The sequence below is a fragment of the Lolium perenne genome, chromosome 5 (genome assembly GCF_019359855.2).
Source record: "Lolium perenne isolate Kyuss_39 chromosome 5, Kyuss_2.0, whole genome shotgun sequence".
NCBI classification, from domain to species: domain Eukaryota; kingdom Viridiplantae; phylum Streptophyta; class Magnoliopsida; order Poales; family Poaceae; genus Lolium; species Lolium perenne.
The window spans coordinates 83,118,258-83,143,640 of NC_067248.2; the positions used below are offsets into that span (position 1 = coordinate 83,118,258).

The 25,383-nt window shown below is 47.7% G+C and overlaps 2 protein-coding genes across 3 annotated transcripts in view; one reads left to right on the forward strand and one right to left on the reverse strand.

The window, feature by feature from the left end:
• LOC127300706 (uncharacterized) overlaps nt 1–16,735 on the forward strand; it is a 28,335-nt gene extending 11,600 nt beyond the window's left edge. The window contains exon 4 of one of the 2 annotated variants that reach the window (XM_051330863.2): nt 16,364–16,735. In XM_051330863.2, coding sequence (XP_051186823.1) covers nt 16,364–16,420 — 57 coding nt within the window. In that variant the 3' untranslated portion in view covers nt 16,421–16,735. Of the gene's footprint in view, nt 1–12,975; nt 13,460–16,363 lie in introns of those variants that run through there. The other variant, XM_051330861.2, reaches the window with a different exon arrangement.
• Nucleotides 16,736–18,405: 1,670 nt separating this feature from the next.
• LOC127298016 (uncharacterized) lies at nt 18,406–19,136 on the reverse strand. The gene has a single exon (XM_051328021.2). It carries the CDS (start codon nt 19,083–19,085, stop codon nt 18,573–18,575), a length of 513 nt encoding a protein of 170 aa, XP_051183981.1. The 5' UTR covers nt 19,086–19,136; the 3' UTR covers nt 18,406–18,572.
• Nucleotides 19,137–25,383: the final 6,247 nt, after the last annotated feature.

Genomic DNA, 25,383 nt, shown 5'->3' on the forward strand with positions numbered 1-25,383 from the left:
CATAAATTAACCGAACGGCCGAACCCCAAATCTTAAACGAAATCAAGAAGTGATCAAAACAAAATGGAATAAAATCGGCGCAAATATTAACCCAATACTCATCCATCTACATATCCATCTACACCAGCAAAATAGGGTTCAAAAAGAAATGAGGAACAAAAAAAGAAGCTAATCGTAGTTACCTCGTTCCATGGGTCCTCCGTGGAGGTGTCGTAGGGGTTCGGGGGCGGGACGTACGGCACCGGCTCATAGGGGTCAAATCCCGGCGGGATCCGCCACCGGCGGCAGCAACCTCCGATGCACCGGCGACGACCGTTGAGGGGATGGCGTCGAAGAGGGAGGCGTCGCGCTTGGAGCCGATGGCGTCGTGGACGATGGGATTGGCATTCTCCTTGTCCATCTCTCCGGCAGAGGGAGAGGGAGAGGGAGAGGGTTTTTTTGCTTTGGAGAAGATGATGGGACGTGAGAGAGTTGGCGTTGGGTGAGCGAGTGAGAGTGACAGAGATAGTGCGAGGAGGCGTCTATAAAGGCGAGGGGTGGTTAATGTGACCCGCGTCCTACGCGTCCACAGTTGCACGTCTGCACGTCTTGGACTTCTGCAATGTGACACGCGTCCACGATTGCACGTCTTCGACTTCTACACCGCGACCCGCGTCTACGCGTCAACAATTGCACGTGTCCTCGAGTCTAACCCTGGAAATTTAGATATACTCAGGTATACCTAAGCCCTTCCCGAAACAGCTTTCCCCAAAACATACTTTGTCTAAATGAGGCCACAATTCTCACACTGATGTATATTTATATTGCAAATAGTTTGAGGTAGGCCAAGATGGGTTTCATTGTACAAAACACGCATTTTCCATCTTTAAAATCTCAAATTTGAATCCCTTAGTCTGTTTACTACTCAGGTGCCCTTGGTTTCTTGATACTACTCAGTTTTGCCCTCTCCCTTCACAAATTCTCGCAGACATGCAACATTGCCCTGATTGGTCTAGCCCATGTCACGCGGATCGTGCCCGCCAACCGTTGATTGTATGATCTAACGGGCAAGATAACCCCTCTCTCTCTCTCTCTCTCTCTGTGTCGGCGGTTAGCTTCCACCCTCTAAGTATGCTAAAGGGCGGTTTTCTGTATTATTTTTCACGCGCTAAAAATTATAAACTCTTTTAGGCATTACTTTTCACGCAAAAAATAATAAACCATCACCGATTTGTTGTAGCCATTACTTTTCACGCAAAAAAAATGATAAACCATCACCGATTTGTTGTAGCCATTACTTTTCACGCAAAAAAAATGATAAACCATCACCGATTTGTTGGAGCCATTACTTTTCACACAAAAAATGATAAACCATCACCGATTTGTTGTAGCCATTAATTTTCACGCAAAAAATGATAAACCATCACCAATTTGTTGTAGCCATTACTTTTTACGCAAAAAATGATAAACCATCACCGATTTCTTGTAACCATTACTATTCACGGTAAAAATGATAAACGAAACAATCTATCTATCTCTGTATTTGAAGTTTGGAAGGGTTCACCATCTACTTATGTTAACTTTCGAGGTTTTGACCTAAAAATCAAATGGGTATTATAAAGGGAAATAAAATTTCAAAAAAATGTAAAAACGAAACAATCTACCTGTCTTTGTATAGAAGATCGTCTGTACGATTTTTGAGGTCATTTAGAGAAGGTAGAAAAAACCTAATTTGTTACAAAAGCTGGTTTCAGTGAGACCTAACCAAGTTTGTCATACATGATGCCATACCTATAACAACAAGGAATATCTAAAAGGGAAAGTTTCACAAAATTTGAAATTTAGGGTGAAAAATGATGCCATACATGATGCTGTTTTTCGAGGTTTTGACCTGAAAATCAATTGGGTATTATAAAGAGAAATAAAAAAATTCGAAAAATGTAAAAACGAAACAATCTATCTATCTATGTATAGAAGATCAGCTGTATGAAATTTGAGGTTATTTAGAGAAGGTAGAAAAAATCACCTTGTTAGAAAAGCTGGTTTCAGTGAGACGAAACGGCATGCGCTTAAGCAAAGTGATTTTTTCGAACATCTCCAAATGACCCCAAATTTTCCATACATGATGCCACACGTGTAACAACAAGGAACCCTATCTAAAAAGTGTCAAAAAAGTTTGCCCAACCGTATAGCTCTATCAAAAAGAACCTCACCATGGCGCTAGTATAATTTTTAGTTACAAACTTTCGTTACCTAACCTTCAACATGAAACTTGTTTCAAATTCATTTTGGCCTACAAGAAACAAATCCCACCTTGATTCGAGCACCACAGCCTCCAAGCGATGCCGATGCCGATATCGGCATGGTCAGAATGGCTATGCTCGCCGCCACTGCTAGGTCAACGTCGGGATGCACCCTCAATCCCGTCCCCTCATTCGATCACTGACACACCAGATGACGAGGGTGCTCCTCGACAATGCCCTCCGATTGGGGCTTAGGGTTGATGAAATCCTGTAGGCTGACACGAGACATCGGTTAACAGACAAGCGGGGAGAGCGATTTACCCAGGTTCAGGGCCCTCGATGAGGTAACACCCCTACGTCCTGCCTGTCTGATCTTGATTATGAGAATATCGGGTTACAATGGGGTGCCGAAGGTTTCGGCTGTGATCTCGTCGAGAGGCTAAGTGCTACGGCGACCCAGCTCTAGACTTCTAGTGGCTAAAGTTGCTAAGATTGATTGTGTCCCTCGGCAGCCCCTCTCCTGGCCTTTATATAGGAGGCCAGGTCTCAAGAGATCTTTCCGGGTACGACTAGGTTTACAAAAGACCTAGCCTTAAACTTTCCTTGTTCGGCTCTTCATCTTGTACTTCAAGGAATCTTCTCCAGCACCGTCTTAGTGGCCCATCTTTCCATCAGGTATCTTCATGGGCCTCCAGTTGGGCCGTACAGGATAGGGCAATGTCGGTTACCCGAAGGGTAATGCCCACGTCACCAGAGATACCGCCGAGGCCAATGCCGAACGTACATGCTGATGCCAATGCCAAACATGCATGCACGCCGCTGTGGGCACGGCCACGCCGGCCCGCTATGCTGGACACCACAGACCACCGTGAGGTCTTTCCCTTCGCCACCACACTCTCCTAGCACCCACCTATACACGCCAGAAAGGAGAGACACTAGTTTTCTCTACATTGCTCGCGTTCGTGTCCGACACAGTCAGTCAAAGTTTTGAGGTAGTCGTCGATGTCGTCGACCATTTCTTCTCTTCTTTGCATGGTTAAACGCGTCTAGTTCATACCTATCTAATGCGTCTGGTCTCGCCTCATGCAGTTCTTTGTGGACGTCAATCTCATCTCGGCACCCCGCATGCCACCTCCTCCGTGCCATCGCTGTAGAGCTCCGTTTAAAAATCTAATCCTACCCGTGTATTGCCCCTTGTATCAGCATCATGGCCCCACTTGTCATTTGATATACCGAAGCCCCACTCGTTCGCGTTTTGGTCAGGGATACAGCGATTTTTACGGTCAAACAAAGATGGATGGTCTGACGTGTCTTTGCAGGCTCTGCGTGGCCCCACTAGTCAGAAGATAACGGTCAACCGTCGGGCAACCGGCCGTTACATCACGTGTGATGATTTCAGACAAAGGCTTGGGTAAAACTGAGGAAAAACTAAGGAGCTGGGAAAAACTGAGCACAACTAAGGACCCGAGGGCACGAAAATAGAAATCCCTAGTTTAAAATATAGTATAAAGTTACATTCCAAATTAAAAATCTAGCTACTCCCTCCATTCTGTAATTCTTGTTCGATCAAGTTTCGATATATCTGAACATATTTTATGAATCGACAAGAATTATGGAATCTTAATGCATCGGATGGCTGTCGGTGAGAAGATAGGGGCATCGGTGGGGCCACCTAAAACGGTGATTCATTTGGTTCGGAAAGGTTCGTTCAGGTCGGGGTGGCCCCAACAGCTTGACGCCTGTTGCGCTCTCCCGCTTGATGTCAAGGATTCGCGCTCTATTTCTAACGGCGGTGGAACGTTAATGGCAGCGGGACGTTGCCAAACACGTCGCCAGCTTCGCGCGCGACGTGGATGATTCCTGTGCTTCCGGTTGGTTCATGCCCTCGGTGGCTCCTGTCTCGCTTGCGCGCATGTTTCCCGCCTCGGCCGAAAACACCGCGTGCCCGGCCGACCATTTCCCGCCCAAGCGCGGTCCATAAGAATGACCTCCAGTGCGGCGAGGAACCCCACCCAATCGACACCGAACACTAAACCATCTATGCCTCGCCAGAAGATCGGGAACTAGACCACCGTCAGCCAGATGTGCCTAACGTGCTTCCCCCTTGGAGGCCCGGTGAGGAGGTCGACATGATGGCCATGGAGTTGGCCCGCAAGCACACTGAGGACGAGGTGCCCACCTTCGAGCATGATGGTGAGGTGGCTCATCAGGCGCTAGCGGAGGTGGTCGAGGCGGCGATGCAATAGGCTGAGCAAGGGCTCGCAAAGGCGGAGGAGGCGGTGTCCAAGGAGGCCGTCGTGGCGCTTGAGTCAGTGGCGCGCGAGGCCGCCACCATCGCCGTGCGCGAGCTTCGACGCACCACCGTGGCACGCAGGGAGGCGACGGAGGCGGCTTTAGAGTCGGCGGCGATCGACGCCACTGCCAACGCCGTGCGCGAGCTTCAGGGCATCACGACAGCGCGCAGGGCGGCGGCGATGCGCGATAAGGCGGACCGCGCCGCCGATGATGCAGTGGAGGACCCTGTGGTAGAGGTGCGGCCGTACTTATGGCTTGGGCCCTCTTGGACAAGGTAGGAGGATTAGGAAGAGGATCGGGAGGGGAGGGGGAGGGGAAAGGGATGACCTTTGGAAGGTGCACCGGACACAACGCAGGTCCGCCGCAAGAGACCGCGACCGTCCGGAGCATGACGCCGAAGCGTCTGCGGCAGCGTTGCATGGCGCAACGTGGAGCTGCTCGCGGCAGACGAGGAGGAACGTGTAAAGGAGGAGGGGCAGGGAGCATTGGGCGGCCGAGATCAACACCGCATTGGCTCGCCGTGCAACGCCGGGAGGAACATGCCATCTGGTGCACGGGCGGCCATCGACAGAGACGAACCAGCCGGCAAAGGCGGCCTCGGTGGGGGGAGGAGTAGACATAGGGGGTCAACGTACTCACGATCGTCTTCATTTATTTTTGATTAAATTATATGTGAGCCTTTTTCTAACTGGCTGTCTAACGTGACACAACCCGGGCCAAACGGCCGACGAACGGACACTTGCGCGGTCTGCGCGATGTCCGCGCAGACGAACGGATGGGTCGTGCCGGACAGGCGGTCCGTTTGGATCGCCCTGGTAGAGCATGTGTTGCAGTTCCGTCTGTCCGTGCGGACCGGTTCGGATGCGCAATGACCATTTGGGTCGCCCCGCTGTGTTGTTTGGATCGGTCCACGAACATACTTTAGGTTGCGATCCGTTTAGTTCGGGGGTGTATCTAGCGGCCCAAAGCATGTTGACCGCACACGCCCACTGTAAAGGATTGACGCTCTGCCTCTAATGGTGACGGGACGTCGCCGTCTTCCCGTGCGAGCTTCATGCATGATTGCTGCCCTTGGTGGCTCATGTTTCACACGTGCATGTCGTAGATGATCCTGCCCTCGGTGGCTCCTACTTCCTGCGTAAGCTCCATGGATGTTTCTCACCTCGGCCGAAAAACATCGCGTCCCCGCGCGGCTGTTTCCCGCCCAGGCCAGGGTTTGTAAAGAACGCACATCGGCGCGGCGAGAAGCCCCACCAAAACAACACCGAACACAAAATCATATATGCCGCACCGGAAGATCGCAAACTGGACCACCGTCGGGCAGATGTGCCTAGCCTGTTTTCCGCGGAAGTCCGACGAGAAGGTTGAAATGATGGCCATGGAGATGGCCCACAAGGACGATGTGGCCAGCTTGTAGTGCAAAGGCGAGGTGGCTCAGCAGGCGCTGGAGGAGGTGGTCGAGGCAGAGGCGCAAGAGGCCTCCCAAGTCGCGGTGCGCGAGATTCACGCCATCGCGGTTAAGGAGGCGGTGGCGAAGGAGGCTACCGCCATAGCCCAGCCTGAGATTCTCCACGAGGCGGCCATGGTGACGTTGGAGTCGGTGGCGCGCGAGGCTGCCAGCATCGCCTGCACGAACTTCGGTAGGCCACCACCATTGACGTTTGCGAGCTTCGCCGGGCAACCGTGGCGCCTGAGAAGACCGACTTCACCACCGACAGTGCAGCAGAGGAAGACCACGTGGCGGAGGAGGCAGCCGTGGCTATGGCTTCGGGCCTCCTGGACAAGGAGGAGGAGGAAGAGGAGGTGGTCGGCCTGGCGCACGCTGCCAGACCAAGCACGTTGCCAATGCCTGGACTTGGGGAGGACCTATAGAAGGTGCACAGGACGCATCGCAGGTCCGCGACAAGGGACCGCGGTTGTCAGGAGAACGACGCGGAAGGCGACGAAGCTCGCTATGGCGATGTTGCGTGACACGGAGCTGCTCACGACGGCAGATGCAGAGCGGGTCATGGAGGAGGGAGCACTAGGCGGCCGAGGTAGCTATGGAAAGCCGCCAGCAGCGCGCTATCTGGGCTATGCGGGCAGCGATCGATAGCGCCAAACACGCCGGCAACAAAGGCCTCAGCGAGGGCGAGGAGTAGACGTAGACCGGCCTATAGTACCGGTGGTCTTTATTTTTTCGGTTTAATTAGATGTGTGCTTTTTTGTAACTGGTTGGTTGTCTGAACCTAATGAATAATTAACTAGTACAATGTTCCACTTACAAAGGGACCCTAAGGGTCGACTGGAGAACACTCGCATGGTCCACGTAGATGCATTCGTTCCCCAAATTTGGTGAACGGATAGGTCGCGCCACTCACGCCAGGTCTTCCTGCCTGCGCGGAGCGACTCGGACATGCTAGGATCATTTGTGTCGCCCCTGGAGATGCCCTAGTGGCCCAAAGCAAAACAGACACCAAAAGTGGTCATCTGCGTCCATTTGGGTGGGGTCACAGACACCAAATAGTTGCCCGACCATGATTGTACATTTGCGTCAGGGGTAGCCAAAACGGTCCGATGCATCTTGTCCGCCCATCCCACGTATGTTTGAAGCAAACAAATGTGGGAAAATTGAAGAGACATTTAGTCCATTCAAACCGTGGCAATACGCCTAATTCAGTCCATAACAAAGTTTACTAAGTAGAGTACCAAAAGGGGTAGAAGAGGGCGATGAGTAGCAAAGGTAGAAGGAGGCCATAGTGCTCTTGATGTAGACATGAGTGATCAGGCGTCCTGTTGCCGGATTTTAGCTTGCTTCTTTTTGAACCAAGTCGGTTGATCCACATCCATATGATACTCAAGTCGGCGAGCATGATCCGCATGTTCTCTGCACGAGACTTGGCCTAGATGTCAGGCAATTTGGCCTTGGCTTCAAGCCTTTGGACCTCTATGGCATGTTTGCTGAGGTCGATGGAGATGGCAGCAGACGGATCCTTCTCCCGGCACTTCTGCTCGTCCCTTTTGTTCATGTCGTCCTAAGACTCGGCCAAAATCAACTTCAAGATCCCAACGCAATGGCTAAAGCCTCACGAGCGAGATCGGCGTTGGTGGACTTGTGGCCCCTTGGACGAGATGGAAGCGCATTCTGGCCAGGAGCCTCGTCTTCTCCATCGATGGCCACCGTGATCCCGGATGTGCAATTCTTGACGATGGCCATGTAGGACACACGGCCTAGCCTTCACATGGGACCCTCCTTCAATGCATTCTAAGAGTGGACCATGTGGCAGCCCTTCTTATGTTTTGCCTTGAAATACTCCAAGGCCCAGGACACCTACAAATGCAAAATGTTCGGATTTTTGGGTATGCCAAGGCATGCCCATTGATGGAATGAAGACGCCAATGCCCTTACAACTTGCCTACCCCACTCTCTAGGTGGCTAACGACATGGTCGATCGCCGCGTAAAACTTGTCGGTCTCTTCTTTGATGTAGTTCCACCTCTTTTCAATGGACTCTTTGTTGCGGGTGATGTAAATATGGTAGGGCTTGTGTAGTCGTTTCTCATGAAATTCTTGGGTCACCTTCCGTCAATATGCTTTGCATTCTTTCTAGGTGCCACATATAGAGTCTTGGCTAGTGGCCAGCCAAGATTTGCAGAGCACGAGGTCCCCTTCTCTTGCCAATGTTGGCGCCACCCTCATCAGCTGCGACACGGGCCCCAAGATTTCCTCGCCCTCCTCAAATCCCTCGTTGTCATGATTGCACACTGTTGTGGATTGTTCGGTTGCATGGGTATAGGCATGGAACAATGGCTCTCCATCGATGTCAGTCCCTGGGTACTAGGTCTGCGCCTGTGTCTCGAAGCCGTCGTCAACAAAGACACTGCCATAGACAACGCTTGCATGGACTCTTCGCCGTGATTGGCCCAGTAGGCCTATGGCTCATTGGGCATCAGATAAATACGGTACTTGACAAAGGACACGCGAGCGAGATCGAGGGTGTGTACCGGGTCGCCCATCGTCGAGAGAGGCTGTGCCATTTCAGCATACAAGTTGCAGGGTGCCGACACATTCTCCAGCGGCACCGCTCAAGTCTTGCGTACAGGGCCTGGACCCGAGTCCCCTCCTGGCATGCGGTACAGGTCTAGATCTAAGGTCGTGAAGCATGCCCCTTTGTACAGTCTGGCTGACGACGTGCCGGAGGCAGCGAAGCGGGACGGCACGTGGACCTGCTTACCGAGGGAGGGTGTTTGCAGCGGTAAAATTGATGGTCGGGGTTGCATATGTGGTCGTGCTGGTTGGGAACTTACAGAGCTCACCGACGAGGCCTGGGGAGCATGGCCGGCGATCCTCTCTTACTTGATGAGGAGCATCGCATCCGCCACGACAGGCGCTAGCCTCACACAGGCGTTGGCTTTGGCATGCATATCCAAGGCCATCAAGGCAGCCACCCTCGTGGTGGCACCGACGGCTTGCCAGGCTTCCCTCAGACGCGCATTGGCGCGCAGGTCCCGTCGCTTCTTGGCCTTGACGAGCTTCTCATGTTTAGTCAACATGTTCTTCGGCACCTTGAGCTTCTTATCACGTCGGTGGAGGCGGCGTGCTTTCACCCCGCCATAGGTGCGGCCTCTTGGCTGGGTGGGGCGGTATTTGCAGTGGCTTCTTCAGCTTCCATGGCGGCGAGAGCGTTCATCGCTGCCATGTTTTCTTTTTTGCCGCGCGGATACGATATTTGGGGTGGCGGCATCTCGCCCTGAAATTTGAGCCGCATTTTCTCGTTCAATTTTTGTCAGGCTACTCACTCAAGCCGCTGAAGATGCCTTAGCAAGTGAACCGTTTTTTGTTCGGCGAAGCCAAACAAACCTTTATATTACGGGAAGCTAAGAGCATCTCCAGTCGCGTCCCCCAAAGGGATTTGGGGCGCGCCGGACCAAAAATGCGTTCCAGCCACGTCCCCCAAAGCCCTTTTTTGTCCGGCGCGCCCCTATACGGTGTCCGGCGCCCCGAGCCCGTCCCCGTCCCACAGGGGACGCACCGGGGACGCCGGACACAACGAAAAGCGAAGCGGGGAGTGGCGGGGCCGACCCGTCAGCGGCACAATTAATTTAAACCTAACCGTCGCCTACCTCGCGACGGAAGTTATTGGCGCGCAGCGATGGTGCAGTTCCCGCAGCGACGGTGCAGTTCCCGCAGAGGGCGCAGCGACGCGTCCCGTCGCGCCTAGCTCTGCGTGCCGGCGTTAATGAGCGCCACCGCTCATCCGCCCCCCTCCGGCCTATAAAAAGGGGCGCCTCTCATCGTCCCTCTCACACACAAACCCTAGCGCCTCTCTCCCAAACCCTAGCCGCCACCATCTCTCAACAAGACTCGACGTTATGTCTGGTAGAGGCGGAGGCCGACCTCGCGGCCGCGGCCGTGGTCGTGGTCGTGGCCGCGGCATAGCTGAACGCTCGCCGTCGCCTCCCACGCCGTCGTCTTCATCGTCGGAGATGGACGTGGAGCCAGACGTCCTGTTCGAGTTCGTCCACGTCCTCAAGGGCGACCCGCGCGGCATCCAGAGGCTGCCGGACTCCTTCGCGGAGTACGTCGGCGGCGTACGCCCGCGCAAGATGCATCTGCGGGAGCATTCGTGCGGCTACTGCCGGTGGATCGTCGACGCGATCTACGACGCGCGCGGCAAGATGTACCTCAACATCGGCTGGGAGAAGTTCGCGCGCCACCACAGCCTCGAAGCCGGCTTCATCCTCGTGTTCTCCTACTTCGGCAACAGGGACATGAGCGTCAAGGTCTTCGACGAGAGGCGCTGCCGCCGGGACTACCACGGCGACAGGGACTCCCACGACGACAGCACCGACGAGGATGACGACTGAGTGTTGTTTCTTCGCAGCGAATACGTGCACGGAGGTTTCTGCCTGTTCGCCTCATCGGTAGAACCAACAAGGGCACCATCCTCCCGCTGGATTTTCCAGTTTAGGTGACTGGGTGTGCCCTCGAGTGTTGTTTCTTAGCAGCGAACACAGGAAACCTTCGATGCACGGCCTAGTTAGGTTTAGTTTTTTTGCAATATTTTATATTTATATATGTCCACCATGGTTCAAACTATGTATTAGTTTGTGGAAAACCATGTTTCAAACTATGTCTTCGTGTAAACCACGTTCCCAATTATGTATTAGTTTGTGGAAATTGAAATAAAAATGCCAAGAAAATTTATTTTAAATGTTTGGGGGTGGCGTTTGGGGGACGCGGCTGGGGAGCGACGTCCCCCAAATGCGGCACGAACAAAACACGTCCCCCAAACGCTCAATCCGGCGCGGTTTGGGGGACGCTTTGGGGGACGCGGCTGGAGATGCTCTAAGCACTGGACTTTTAACATGATAGATCGCGTGCACGTCACTTATCTCAAATTCTCAGTTGATCACCATATATACTTCACTAGAGGGAATTTCACCTATCGTAGGAGCTTCACTGGGTCCTTTTTTTTTTACTTCACTAGAAGGAGTTCGTGAAAAATATTATGGACTTGTTGAAATGAGAAAATATTAGGAGATTTTTCACCTCTCGTAATGGGGATTGTTAATTGTTGCATAACTTAGAATCCACATGTTTGGAATGGATCAATTTAACTGTTTTATAATTATTAATGCATTAATCAGAAACATGTGGGCAAATGCTTTTTACCCATCTCATCCTATTACTACTACAGAAATAACACGTGAACACCGTTAATAAAGCTATTCCATTATTTCACTGATGTAAGACATTTTACTTCCTCTTATTCAAATTAATTGACTTAATTTTTTCTAGATACTATAAATCTGGACTCGTTTTAGTGGTTAGATACATGCGTATCTAAACAAAGTTTAGGCAGTTAATTTGAATAAGAGGGAGTAATTTTTTTTAATGCATGTATGTAGGCAGGTTTTACTGTGTATGTTCACTAATTTTAGTCCGCATACAGTCGAAATATCTAAAAGGTAAACAAAGGAACTACCAAAGATATGATCACATATTGCTAAAGTTGGGTCGATGTGTTACTCTTAACAAAAAAATCTCAACTTATACTTTGTATATTTGCACCTCGCTTTTTCAAATAGTATACTTTTCTTTCTTCCTTTCGAGCTCAAAGGAAAAAAAGTTCGTCAAAAATTAGCGACAAACTGGGAACAAATCACAATTTGGAGGGAATCAATCATACATAACCAAGCCCAAGGAATTATCCTATCAGTTCTGATAAGCCAAGCCCTAGGCAATAAAGGAAATGAATCTAAACGTAAGGCCTTTCTTTGAATAATAGTATAAAATAATATAAGTGATTGGAGGTTCGATCCCTCACCTTTTCTCACACACTACCTATGGGAGGAATGAGCTTTAAGGAAATAGAAACACAGGTGCTTTCCGAGAGCCTGCGCTAATGGTTCAACGGACAACAAGAAAACTTCCTTTTCTTTATCTTTAATACTGTACTCCGTTGGCACTGATGTTCTTTACTAGACGACTCCTTCTCCACTATTTGCAGGTGTTTCTAGCTAGTCTCTTCACGCGCGGTATATAATCCCAGTTGTGCACTTCCACTGTTAGGAATAGAAAGTACTACAGCGTCCAGCAAGTCAGAAACTGAAAACCTCGACCTCTGGTACACACTACAAATAGTACAGTTTTGAATATCAGCTGCCTCCGGTGTGGACCTTAATTTTTCTGATTTTGTGTTAGAAAATTGAACAATAGTGAAAATTTCTTAAAGAAAAATCTACATTATAATTTTCAAGGGACATATCCAATATAGTCAAGTTTCATTGTACTCTCTTCAAATCTTCTTCAATGGCTGGAAACCAATTTATCAAAGGTGAAATTTTGGCTGCATGAATGGTAAGACATTGTTACAAAAAGAATGAATACACACAAGCATATGACTTTCATAGGGCTATTCGAGAGTTCAGTTTTTGTTCATTTGTTTGCATCCAAAGCAGTGCGAGTTTCATCCACAAAAATGGAGAGCACATCCTCCATCGAGTTGTAACTTTTGCTCTTCGGTTATACCAATAGTCCTCTTCAAAAAAAAGATAATTAAAACACAGGGTTTTCTCAGCAATAAAATGATGTCCCAGCATGTGCCACATTGTGGATTAATTTAAGAATCCTTTTAGCAGCTGGGGTTCAGATATTCCGTTTATATGTAACTGACTATTCAGACCATTCAATGAAATGGATAATACAGACGTTGCAAAGAAAGGAATTATAAAGAAGGCAACAAATACATGGGATCACCAGATAGTATCCCATTATCTACACAACTACACTCAAGACTCGCAATGCTTGAATCGCCAATATATAAAATGTCATATGGCGTCAGTCCTAATAGATTGAGTATGCATAAATCTTCTAGCACATAAAGGATACTTTACCTTGTCTGTTTCAACAAGTATAGCATAGTGGCATCCCAGTGAATCAGCACTGACATGAGCTATCTGTTTATGAACTGCAGTTAGAGATCACTTGTCGAGGTCAGCGCCTTCTCCCGGCGATGACACTGCATCACGTCCGCGACACCATTTGGCGCCCCCCGCCGGCAGAGGCTGCAGCGGTTTTGCCAGCCCCTGGCTCGCCAAGCACAAACCAGGTTATGACATTGAATTACGGCAGGAGCTAGCACCTGGAAAGGGAACACCGACAGATACAGCTACTTTTTTCACACTGTAATTAGTTCTTCACTTCCCACAGTCACTGATACCCCCTTTTTTCCCATCTCCTAACATCTAATCCTCACCACATAATTCACAAAGATAGTAGTACACCAAAGATACTAGACTATAGGTAACACTCAAATGTAAGTGTACTTGGAAACTATGAGAAACAATTCTTTCATATTTATTTTAGTATAAATATATTACTTTTTGTTCACAAGCTCCGTTTTCATACATAAACTGAAATGAAAAAAAAATTGGCCGTACGTAACAGCAGATGATCTTCAAGCTGTAAGAAAATGTCAACATAAACAAAATTAAAAAAGGGAAAGATAAGGAAGGCACGATATCCAGCATGATTACAATGTTGACACCTTGTATATACATCTATAAGAACAGCTCCAAGTGAGAGAGAAAAAATTAAAATTACACATATTGACCTAATAATGCCTTCAACTGCAATATAGCAGAGTTGGAACACCATGACGTAGCATCCCCTAGTGTTCAGGTGGCAAGTCAGAATCAATGAGAGAGAGTGGAAACGGGAATTAGGAAGTCAGCATCAAGTACAAAGAAGTGCAAACTATTACTCACAAGTAAAGAATCAATTGAGAGGAATACAGACAAAGCATTTAGTAGAGTATCCAAAACAGTTGCATGGCCTGAAAAAAGGAAAAAGAGTAACAAGAATGTAGAAATCCCTGAAGATAGAATTACATCTGAAGCTAGAAAGGACTTGCAGACATGTAGCATCAACTGGAGCATGAACAGTACAACAACTACAATTAGTCAAAACTAAAAAACCAGAAGTCTCACCGACAGAGGATATACTTAAATATGATGCTAACTGATGATAGTTGGTAGAGAACATAGTTAAGAATTTCTAGTGTAGCATGCCAGAAATGAGTAAGACAAAGCAGAGGCAGAGTGAGGTAGGAGACCCCTTTATCACTAGACAAAGCAAGACCGCCAGTGAGTAGCAACCACTAGAGCGCGCACCGACAGTTGATAACCAGAAAAATCACATAACTGATCAAAAGGCAAGCTTTAAATCAACGGACTTAGTAAAAGATACTTCGAAGTACTAGCATAATAGTTCCATCCAAGTAGCTGTCACCAGAAGTATAAAAACTACATAAATGCAACAAGAATATTATAAGAAACAACAAAGGGCAGATTGACTTGACAGTGCATCTGCTTGGCTTGTGCCAGCAACTTTGCAAGTGACACAAAACAAAACATTGAAAATATTTACCATGCGAATATATTCTAGACAATGTATGTATCACCAGAATAGCGTCAAATAGCTTCTCTGACAATTTTTTTGGATATTATATGAACATTTGGATTTATGATCACTTCCCAGGCAAAGTGAGATGGCATAAAATGAACAAAGCTTGGCACTAAGCGGAGTGTGCACTCCCGGATCACTTACAGAACATGTGTTTGTTCACCCTTTGTTTGGAGAAAAAGGATATAGTTATACATAAGGTAGTGAGGATATGAATCTGTTAACTGTAATCACCCTAGTGCACCCATTTATGACCCATCACCTGACAACTGACAACAGTATAACACAGTACAGAAAGTGATAAAGCACTTCAATACAAATATGGTGTGGCAATCATACACTTTTTGGCTTCCCCAGGCATTGATATAGTCCGTGACTTTCAGGCTTTGTTATGTTCCACATGCTAAAGGTGGTCCACATGGTTAAAGTATTGTTCCAAACCAAACACATACGGTTCAAGACTAACAAAAGTATAATAAATTTTCTGCATCATGTTAATGCCAGATGGCAACATATCAGAAGAAATTATACTTTAAACATAGAAGTTAAATGGCACTCCAGACATCAGAAAAAACATCAGCTGCAGGACTCACTGGATCATATAAGAAGCATGACCAGCCCAAATGTATAGAAAGTCATATCTCTAAAAGAATGCTCTTTCGTTAATTTAAAATTTATATCCAACCCGTTCTTATTCAATTCTGCCTACAACTGCATATATAGATATGGTGCAACAATTCTTGGATGGTAGCAGCTCCTGCCTCAGCTGGCATGGAACGACAGATGGGCAGATGGCATGCCTGTAGGCTAGACTGGAAATATTTCCTGCTTCGCGACCAAACCTGGCTGTGCATAGTCTGGCCCAGAAGTGAGAAAGGCATGTCGCAAATATAACTAGCCCAGCCCACTCTGCCACACTCCCAGATCAGCACAAGAGTACATGCCACTCTCCTATACAGCCCATTGTCTTCTTCAAGCTGGCTTAGCCATAGCCCAATAAAGGCAACAAATCTAGAAATCTATATACCACTAAAAAAGAATTAAAAGACCAAGAAACTGAACACCGATACCATGCACATCGACAAAGCGTCTAACTTTGTCATCTCTGCAGGTAATTTTTTGCTCGTCTCTACAATAAACCTCCTCCTTTCCTGGACTCCAGCCCTCTAAAGGCTATGACCTAATTCAGCGAACTCAATCGCTTGGACCTGTGGAGCTCCATACCTCCGGTCGTCTCCCACACCCCTGGAGAGGTCGGGTATGTTTGGATGGTGGCCAAAACTCACCTACCAATATTTGGTCTTTGTTTGGATGGATGTTAATATTTTGGAATGCCAATGTACCCTTGCCCAATCTTATTCATTTCAGTGGCGGATCCACGTTGAACTGTGGATCACTGACCCCACAGCTTTCTAGCAAAGCTTTCATATACCTGTGTATTTTTCTTACAAAAATATCCAAGAAACTACTAAAATATGTAATAATTATTGCTCTGACCCACAAGATTTAAGTCCTGGCTATGCCACTTGTTCATTTTGCTTGCAAATGTTGGCCAACTCATGGGCAACCAAAAGGCCAACCAATATTTGGCTAGTCAAATAGTTGGCAAGGTAATACTTCGGTTAGAACTGAACATACCCACCATGCTTGGCTTTCTGTGTCTTCTGCAATGATGATACAATTGCAAATACTCACTCAGCCTTCGAAGACGTCAGGGCGCTAACACCAATATGCTATTGTTTCATACCAGAGTAAGTTAGGGAAATCATCTCTCACCACATCGCTTTAGTAACGTCTTTTCACTAAAGTTTGTTGAAAGAAACAAACCATGATTGTATGAACACTTTGTGACTGCTAGAATGTTAACTTTACACTAGTTTTACTTTCGTCCCGAACAGGTACTAGTTAGGAGAGAGGCGATCATGGAGATGGAGGCGTACCTAAAGCTCATCTAGGGTTTTGTCCCCCTCGCCGGCGACGCCGCCGGTCCGTCCCACGTCTGGTGGCCTTGCGGCTTTGGAGGTGTGGCGGACCATGGCCCCTCGCCGGCGGGAGGGTTTCCATTCTTTGTTTAGGTTGTTTTTCGTTGTCTTCTTCGGGATGGTGAGGCAACAGCTACATCAAGTCAGAATAAGGTCCTCCCCGCCCTATCCTCGCTCCGGTGGTTCATCTAGCGCCAGCGCAGGGCGCGTGGAGTCGTGTGTCCGGCGGATCTCTTGGGATCTGGTCGGTTTTCGTGTTCGTTTGTGTGGTTTCAGGTCATTCTCTTCCGATCAACGGTTGTCATCATTGGCGATGGTTGCAGCTCTGGTGCACTGGTCCTTTGGGGCCTTAGCACGACAACTTCCCATTTGTCTACTACACAAGCTCTGCCTCTGCTACGACATGCTTTGCCCGGCTGCGATGATGGAGAGACAAGGACAGCGGCACGCCTTCGGCTTGCACTAGTGTTTGTAGTCATCGCCAGGTGGTCCAAAGACCTATTTGTAATTTCTATTACTTTTGGCGCCTTTTATACTGCTGTTGATGATTATTAATGGATCGGTGGAATTTTCGCAAAAAAAACTTTATGCTAGTTTTGCAACATTATGTTTCATATTTTGGTTGCACCCAGTAATAATTTTACTTGGACCAGTTACAAGATATAATTTGCAGTTCAAACTAGATCAGGGAATAAAACAAAGAAGCGCAATGATATCAAATTAATGACAAACAATACCAAAACAGGTGCCAAAGAGCATCACACAGGTAGTCGAAACAACTTGAAAGTGCACATGTACCCTTAGAATGCATTCTTTCCTGTTTAAAGAAGAAACAAACCTAAATAATTATGCACATTTAGAAGTTTAGAACAAAACAATGTTTATACACTCGTGGAGACATTCAAAACTACAAAGTAAAAGCAATATGCAGCAATAGAACAATAGGGTCACGATCGAACTATTAAAATGAAACATCAAAAAGAGACCAGCAGGAGAGCAATAGCTCAGACTTGAAATGTTTTAGGATTTGTGGCACTGAAAACACAAATTTAAAGGAGCCCCGTGCTGTCATGAACACAGATAAATATTACCATCGTGATAGGTGATCTGCAAATTAAAATAATAAAACTGACCATGAAAACATAAATACTAACTTGTGACACAAAAAAGGAGATACTGTTTGCTCTACACATTTAATCTACATAGAAAATAAAATATTATCAATCACAATTAAGAAAAATTGACAGAATTCATAACGCTGAACTAAATGGGCATGATCCAAGGATTTGCACATCAATATATCATTTCATAGTACTGATTTATTTCTGAATTGACACCTATTCTGATCTTGGCAAACAAATATTTTAGAAGTTTGACTTATGTTGTTTAAAGTTTCAGAAAGCTGCCTGGCATAAAACTAAGGTTCTTAGTGGGATATCATCACACAATCCCCATCCACCTCGGCTCCACCGCCGTACTGCACACTCATCCTGCCCTCGCCCCTCTTGAATCATGATTCACAACGAGATGGTAAGAAAATAGCCAGAGGGTGTGTCTGTGAGGGATTGGATGAGAGAACAGTGTGTCTCCCCTCAAACATAGATACACAGCATTTTTATATAGCGGATGCTTTGACATCCTTATATGGTGCATATTTTTACGCCCTTATATGGTGGATGCTTAGGTCTTTGACCTTTCTTACTCAATACAAACCCCTAACTCAGGGTACATGTGGGACGTATTTTGGTCTGCCCGTGGTTGGCCACTCTTACCAGCATGGTGTACATGAGTAATGCAGTCGCCCATCAAAACCTGTATGCAGGATATGCGGGTTATGCGGCTGCTATCCCAACCTAAGCACATTTATTAGCCCTGATAGTTAGACATGAGCAAACAACATTGTATGAATTCTAAGAAGCATCAGCCAAAAGCCAAACATGAGAGTTAGCATTTCCAACATGTTTCTTTTACACACTAGTGACACTACCATTATACTACCATTTCACAACGATGAAAGGATCAAACCTTCTCATTTTACATTTTTTACACATCCAGAGAGGCCTGTCCCACGCACATCCTAGGTGGAACTAGCGAGCACTTCAGAGACAGGGAGGACAGAACGTTTTCACCTCCTTGGGTTGGGAGGCGGCGGAGGATACCGCAGCCTCTGGATGGCGCAGAAGAGCTTGCGCCGTGCTCCGACGGCGCCGATTCCCATGTCGCGGAGGTCGTCCATGGTGAGGCAGGGCAGCACTTCGCCATCCACCTCGTGCGCCTGGAACGCGGCGGCGTAGCGCCCCATCCCCAGGCCCCACAACCACTCCGCCACGTCGAGCACCTCCACCTCCTCCTGCTGCTGCTCCAGAACCCTAGGCTTACGGGGGAAGGCGGCCGCGAGGACGAGGTCATCGAGAGCGGTGGTTGGGCTTGAGGATTTTGGGGGGCTTGGGGTTTTTGCCGAGGGGTTGTGGTGGCGGGGCCTAGAGACGGGGATAACTGGGACGCGGCGTGGGTGGGGGAGGTGCGACGGTAAGGCTACGGAGCCGGCAAGCCGGACGTTGGGGCGGCGCTGCCGCTTGTCGGGGTGCGGCGGCGGCGGGGGCGGGGGCCCGGGCTCCGGAGTGTCTCCCTCGCCCATGGGAATGTCGGGGTTCAAGGGGAATTGGGGCAAGTTGGGGAGGTCTCGTCGTCTTTCACCTGCTGCGTCCTGTCGATTTTACTTCTCCGTATGCCATGTATCCGAATTTAGACGATCGATTTCAACTCACTTAGAGCATCTCCACTCGCGTCCCCCAAAGGGATTTGGGGCGCGTCGGACAAAAAAAGCGTTTCAGCCGTGTCCCCCAAAGCCCATTTTTGTCCGGCGCGGTCCGATACGGTGTCCGGCGCCCCGAGCCGTCCCCGTCCCACAGGGGACGCTCGGGGACGCCGGACACAACGAAAAGCGAGGCGGGCTCCCACATGTCGGCGACTATTTGCATAAACCGTTGGTTCGCGCCTCTTTTCTCGTCGACTTCCTTCCTTCCCGCGCCTCCCACCCCATCGCCGCCGCTGGATTTCCCGGCCGTTTGGGCGTCTGATCTGTGCTGCGAGTCGGCACCGTTGTCGCGGCTGGGGCTCCCGCCGGTCGTGCCGCCGCCACCGCGTCGCCAGCGCGTCCCAGAACGCGCCGTCAAATCCGCCCCACCTCCGCGCACAGAAGGTGCTCGATGACTTGCAAGGTAGGCGCGATTGGCCGTTGTTTGTTTCGTCGTCTGCCTCGGCGCAATTTTAACCATTGATTTTGCTTTAGCCATGGACAGCGACGATGAGATGGTTGCCCCGTGGCCGGAGGACGAGCACGCGTTCTACGACGAACTGCGGGAGCATTTGCTGATCATCGCGTCCCTCCAGGACATGCTTGACGCTGAGGCGGAGAAGAGGAAGAGGCCGCGCCGCGGAGGATCAAGGCCGGGAAGAAGGAAGTCGAAGCCCCGACAGAGGATGGAGGGGCATGCCATGCTGCACAACGACTACTTCGCGGACGGGGCAACACATGCCGACAATTTTCGGCGCCGGTACAGGATGAGCAAGGGCCTGTTCATGAATATCCTCCACGGCGTTCGAGAGTTCGACCCCTACTTCAAGCTCAAGGTCGACGCTGTAGGCGTTCTCGGGTTCTCATCCATTCAGAAGTGCACCGCCACCATGAGGATGCTTGCATACGGAGCACCTGCCGATACACAGGACGACTACCTTCGCATGAGTGAGTCTACTGCCATTGAGTGCATGTACAAGTTTTGCCGAGCTGTGGTGGAAAAGTTTGGCAAATACTACTTGAGAGGGCCAACTGAGGAAGAGACTGCAAGGATCATGGCACAAAATGCTGCCAGAGGATTTCCTGGAATGCTTGGAAGCATCGATTGCATGCACTGGGCATGGAAGAACTGCCCGTTTGCTTGGCAAGGTATATACAAAGGGCGTCATGGATATTGCAGTGTGGTGCTTGAAGCTGTGGCAGATTATGACCTGTGGATTTGGCATTCTTTCTTTGGCATGGCGGGATCACACAATGACATCAACGTGTTGCAGCGGTCTCCGGTGTTCAGCAGACTAGTGGAAGGGCATGCTCCACCATGCAACTATGAGATCAATGGCCACCAATATACCAAAGGCTATTATCTAGCCGATGGTATATATCCAAAATGGGCCACTTTTGTCAAAACAATCTCGGATCCATCAGGTCTGAAGAATTCTCACTTTGCTACACGACAGGAGGCTTGCAGGAAGGATGTCGAGCGGGCATTTGGTGTGCTTCAAGCACAATTTTCCATTGTCCGGTACCCTGCTCTAAGCTGGTCTCACGACCAAATGTGGGAGGTGATGCAGGCTTGTGTGATCATGCACAACATGATCATCGAGGATGACCGCAAGAATCATGTTAGGTCACTTGTTGGTCCCTATGAGTGTCAAGGCCCTCTCGCGGAGGTTGATCATGAGTTGCCTGCAGATTTTGCTGATTTTCTCGCCATGCACGCAGAGATCCGTGACAGCAATGTGCATGAGCAACTTCAAGCTGATCTCGTTGAGCATTTGTGGAGGATCAAAGGAAATACCGTGGCACCTTGATGTATCATCTAGCCCTTTTTATTATATTTGATTACTTGTTTTATTTTCTGTTGTAATTTAATTTGAAAACAATCCTCGAAAACATTTTTTTCATATGCTACATTTGATATAAATGGTTTATGTGTTAAAAAAAATATTTTTAATGTTTGGGAGCGGCGTTTGGGGGACGCGGCTGGGGAGCGACGTCCCCCAAACGCGGCACGAACAAAACACGTCCCCCAAACGCTCAATCCGGCGCGGTTTGGGGGACGCTTTGGGGGACGCGGCTGGAGATGCTCTTAGGGCTCCTTTGATTTAAAGGATAGAAAAAACATAGGAATAGAAAAGGTATAGGATTGGAATGTCATGTATACTTGAAACATATAGGAAGATGAAGTTTGTTTGATTGTAGCAAAGGAATTTTTCCATGAGGTATGAGCTCATGCTTTTTTTCTATAGGAATTACACTACAAGATTCCTATAGGAATTTTTCCTATAGGATATGTTCCTATGAATCAAACAACATGTATAGGAATTTTTCCCATAGAAACCAAATCCTACACAATTCCTATGCAAATCCTTTGAATCAAAGGAGCCCTTATATTTCTTGGAAGGAGGAAGTACTGTATTAGTTTTTGGCAACAACACCAAAGAGCACCGAGCGATATTTGAAGCGTAATTAATTGCTCGCATCAAAATTCTAAATTTATGTTTTTTGGTCCGTTGGATGGTCCGTTGAAGTTTGGGTTAGTTTGTGCATTACGTTTGGTTGCTAACAATGTTTTATACTCCACATGGTTTGGTTGCCCACGATTGGTAAGGGAAGCATCGGCTATTTGGTTATATGCAAAGCAGCGATGTGGTTACTTGCTCTTCATGTTGATGATCATACCACCTAACTAGCTATTACGAAGAACACCAGAACACCATCACCACACATCATAACTGACATCGTAGCACAGCAGAACAAATCATTAGCATATCTAGGGTTCACACGAACACCCTAATCAAAAGTATAGAAGCCATCTAAACACCATTAATCAAAAGCAAGTACCAAAGTCTTACCATCATCAGTTCACCATACTTACTAGCACTACAACTATATATAGACATCACTTACATAGACATATAACTTGGTCGGCCACCGCCTAGCCGTGGTTAGGGCAGGTGTAAAGCCTGGCGGTGGAGATGTTGTTCATGTAGACCTTCGTCTTGATAACGAATGTCTAGATCTTGAACTCCACGATGTCGTTGTACTCGAGTTAGTACCTGAAGACTAGCTCTGCCAAGTTGCTCCCAAGACTACGTGGCCACCATGGAGGTGACTTGCACCCACTCGGAGCAGAAGCGATAGGCGGACAATCTCACACTGTATGGCAGTGGGATCTTAATCCAGTCCCACAACCCTTGCTGGAATGCCGGTGGCACGACGAGCATGTGTAGGTCATCCACGGAGAGCTGGACGTAGAAACGTCGCGGAATCAACGCTCTGGGATGTGCCCCAACCTTGGCTGGCAGCCATGGGTGTGTGGTGGCACCGCCGCAGCCTCCACCCTTGCCGGCACCACCGGCTTCAGAGCATGCGTCCATCAATTGAGGGTGATATGGTTCTGGTAGCCTAGATCAATAAGAAGGTAAACTAGATGGGGATGATGATGGTGATTGAGATGCAGCGGTTGATGATGATGGTGATGATGCCTTGGCCTCCGACGATCCTTGTAGCAGCAAGGATGATGCTCTGTGCAAGTTCCTTTTGGGTATACATTTGCATTTACATAGCCAGGAAAAATTTATATGGGGAACAATATTCCTGAAATAAAATTTATAGTATTGGCTCACAGTATATTTATTAGTTCCCCGTGCATAGCTCCAAGTGTCATGGTGTTGCAAGAAAGTCACATGGGCAGTTTTTTGCTTGAAGTTCTCTGAGGAAAGGAAACATTGAACTAAAATGTCCTCATCGGTCACATAGGAAAAAGCTCTGGGAAAGGACTCATTTGTGATGGTTGACAACCATGAATCTTTCCAAAACATAGTTGTAGCACCATCATTCATATTACTGGAGGCAATCCATCTGAATATTGGCATGAGCTTGCATATAGATCTCCACCAAAATGATCCAAATTTTCCATCAGCATGTGGGATTTCGCCATAATAGTAAGAGTTCCAGACAAGGGTCACCCAAGGAGTATCTTATCTCTTATAGAATTAATGAAAATATTTAAATAGCAAGCCAGCGGACCATGTCCCATGAAGCAATTGTCTTCACCATTTTTTCCCTTCTCCAACCATAAACAGTGCCTTCTGATTTTTTCCATGAGTTCTAGTATTTTAGGATTCAGCTGGAGAGAGCACATCAAAAAGGTGGCAATGGAGGTAAGTAAAGAGTTGATCAATGTCACTCTTCCAGTGTATGACATAAGCATAAAAGAAGCATAACTTTCCTTTCAATTCTGTCAACCAATGGCATAAGGTCATGAACAGTTGGCTTTGTTGTTCCCAGGGGTAATCCAAGATAAGTGTAAGGCATTGAAGCATGTGAACAACTAATAGGGGTAGCAATGCTATTGGTTGTAATAGGATCAAGATTAATAGGGATCATGGATGACTTGTGGAAACTTATTTTTAATCCTGTGGACTGTGCATATTTCTCAAGAATGTCTTTCATAGTTAGAACTTGCTCAGGGCTAGCTGGTATGATTATCAAAGTGTCATCTGCATACTGCACAATTGGGTAATCCATATCATAATCAGGGGAGAAAGGAGCAGTAAGCAGCCTATTCATATATGCTTTATTTATTGCAAACTGAAGGAGATCAGCAGCTAACACAAATAAAAGAGGTGAGAGGGGATCTCCTTGTCTAACTCCCCTTTTATAATGAAACTGCCAACCAAGCACTCCATTAAGCAATACTGCAGACTTTCCATAATAAAAAAATTCTCTCAATCCATTTCATCCATTTGCTATCAAAGCCCATGTGTGACATAATTTTCAGCATAGCCGAGTGATCAATTGTATCAAAAGCTTTAGCAAACTCAAGCTTTAATAAAATGATTTCCTTTTTGGAGGACTAACATTGACAGAGAAACTCAAATTCCCATGCAATGCAGTCCATATATTCCTTACTTTAAGAAATCCATATTGGTTCTTGTGTACAATTCTTAGGACAATGTTTTGCAGTCTATTAGCTAGCAGTTTTGTCAAGATCTTAAGGACACAATTGAGCAAAGTGATAGGTGATACGTCGCAAACGTATCTATAATTTCTTATGTTCCATGCTACTTTTATTACAATACTTGAATGTTTTACACATACTTTACAGCGTTATTTTACATTTTCCGGCACTAACCTATTAACAAGATGCCGAAGTGCCAGTTGCTGTTTTTCTGCTGTTTTTGGTTTCAGAAATCCTAGTAAGGAAATATTCTCGGAATTGGACGAAATCAACGCCCAGGGTCCTATTTTTGCACGAAGCTTCCAGAAGTCCGAAGAGGAAACGAAGTGGGGACACGAGGCGACTACACGCTAGGGCGGCGCGGCCTGGGCCTGGGCCGCGCCGGCCTGTTGTGTCGCCACCACGTGTGGCCCCCTGACCTACCCTTCCACCTACTTAAAGCCTCCGTCGTGAAACCCCCTGTACTGAGAGCCACGATACGGAAAACATTACTGAGAGGCCGCCGCCGCGAATCCCATCTCGGGGGATTCAGGAGATCGCCTCCGGCACCCTGCCGGAGAGGGGAATCATCACCGGAGGGGCTCTACATCATCATGCCCGCCTCCGGATTGATGCGTGAGTAGTTCATCCTTGGACTATGGGTCCATAGCAGTAGCTAGATGGTTGTCTTCTCCGCTTGTGCTTTCATTGTATTAGATCTTGTGAGCTGCCTAACATGATCAAGATCATCTATTTGTAATGCTACATGTTGTGTTTGGTGAGATCCGATGAATAGAGAATACTATGTTAAGTTGATTATCAATCTATCATATATGTGTTGTTTATGTTCTTGCATGCTCTCCGTTGCTAGTAGAGGCTCTGGCCAAGTTGATACTTGTAACTCCAAGAGGGAGTAATTATGCTCGATAGTGGGTTCATGCCTCCATTAAATCTAGGATCGTGACAGTAGGTTCTAAGGTTGTGGATGTGCTGTTGCTACTAGGGATAAAACATTGATGCTTTGTCTAAGGATATTTGTGTTGATTACATTACGCACCATACTTAACGCAATTATCTGTTGTTCGCAACTTAATACTGGAAGGGGTTCAGATGATAACCTGAAGGTGGATTATTTAGGCATAGATGCATGCTGGATAGCGGTCTATGTACTTTGTCGTAATGCCCTGATTAAAT

Bases quoted from the DNA above. Each gene is read 5' to 3' on its own strand.
- LOC127298016 (XM_051328021.2), bottom strand. From the start codon at position 19,085: ATGGGCGAGGGAGACACTCCGGAGCCCGGGCCCCCGCCCCCGCCGCCG.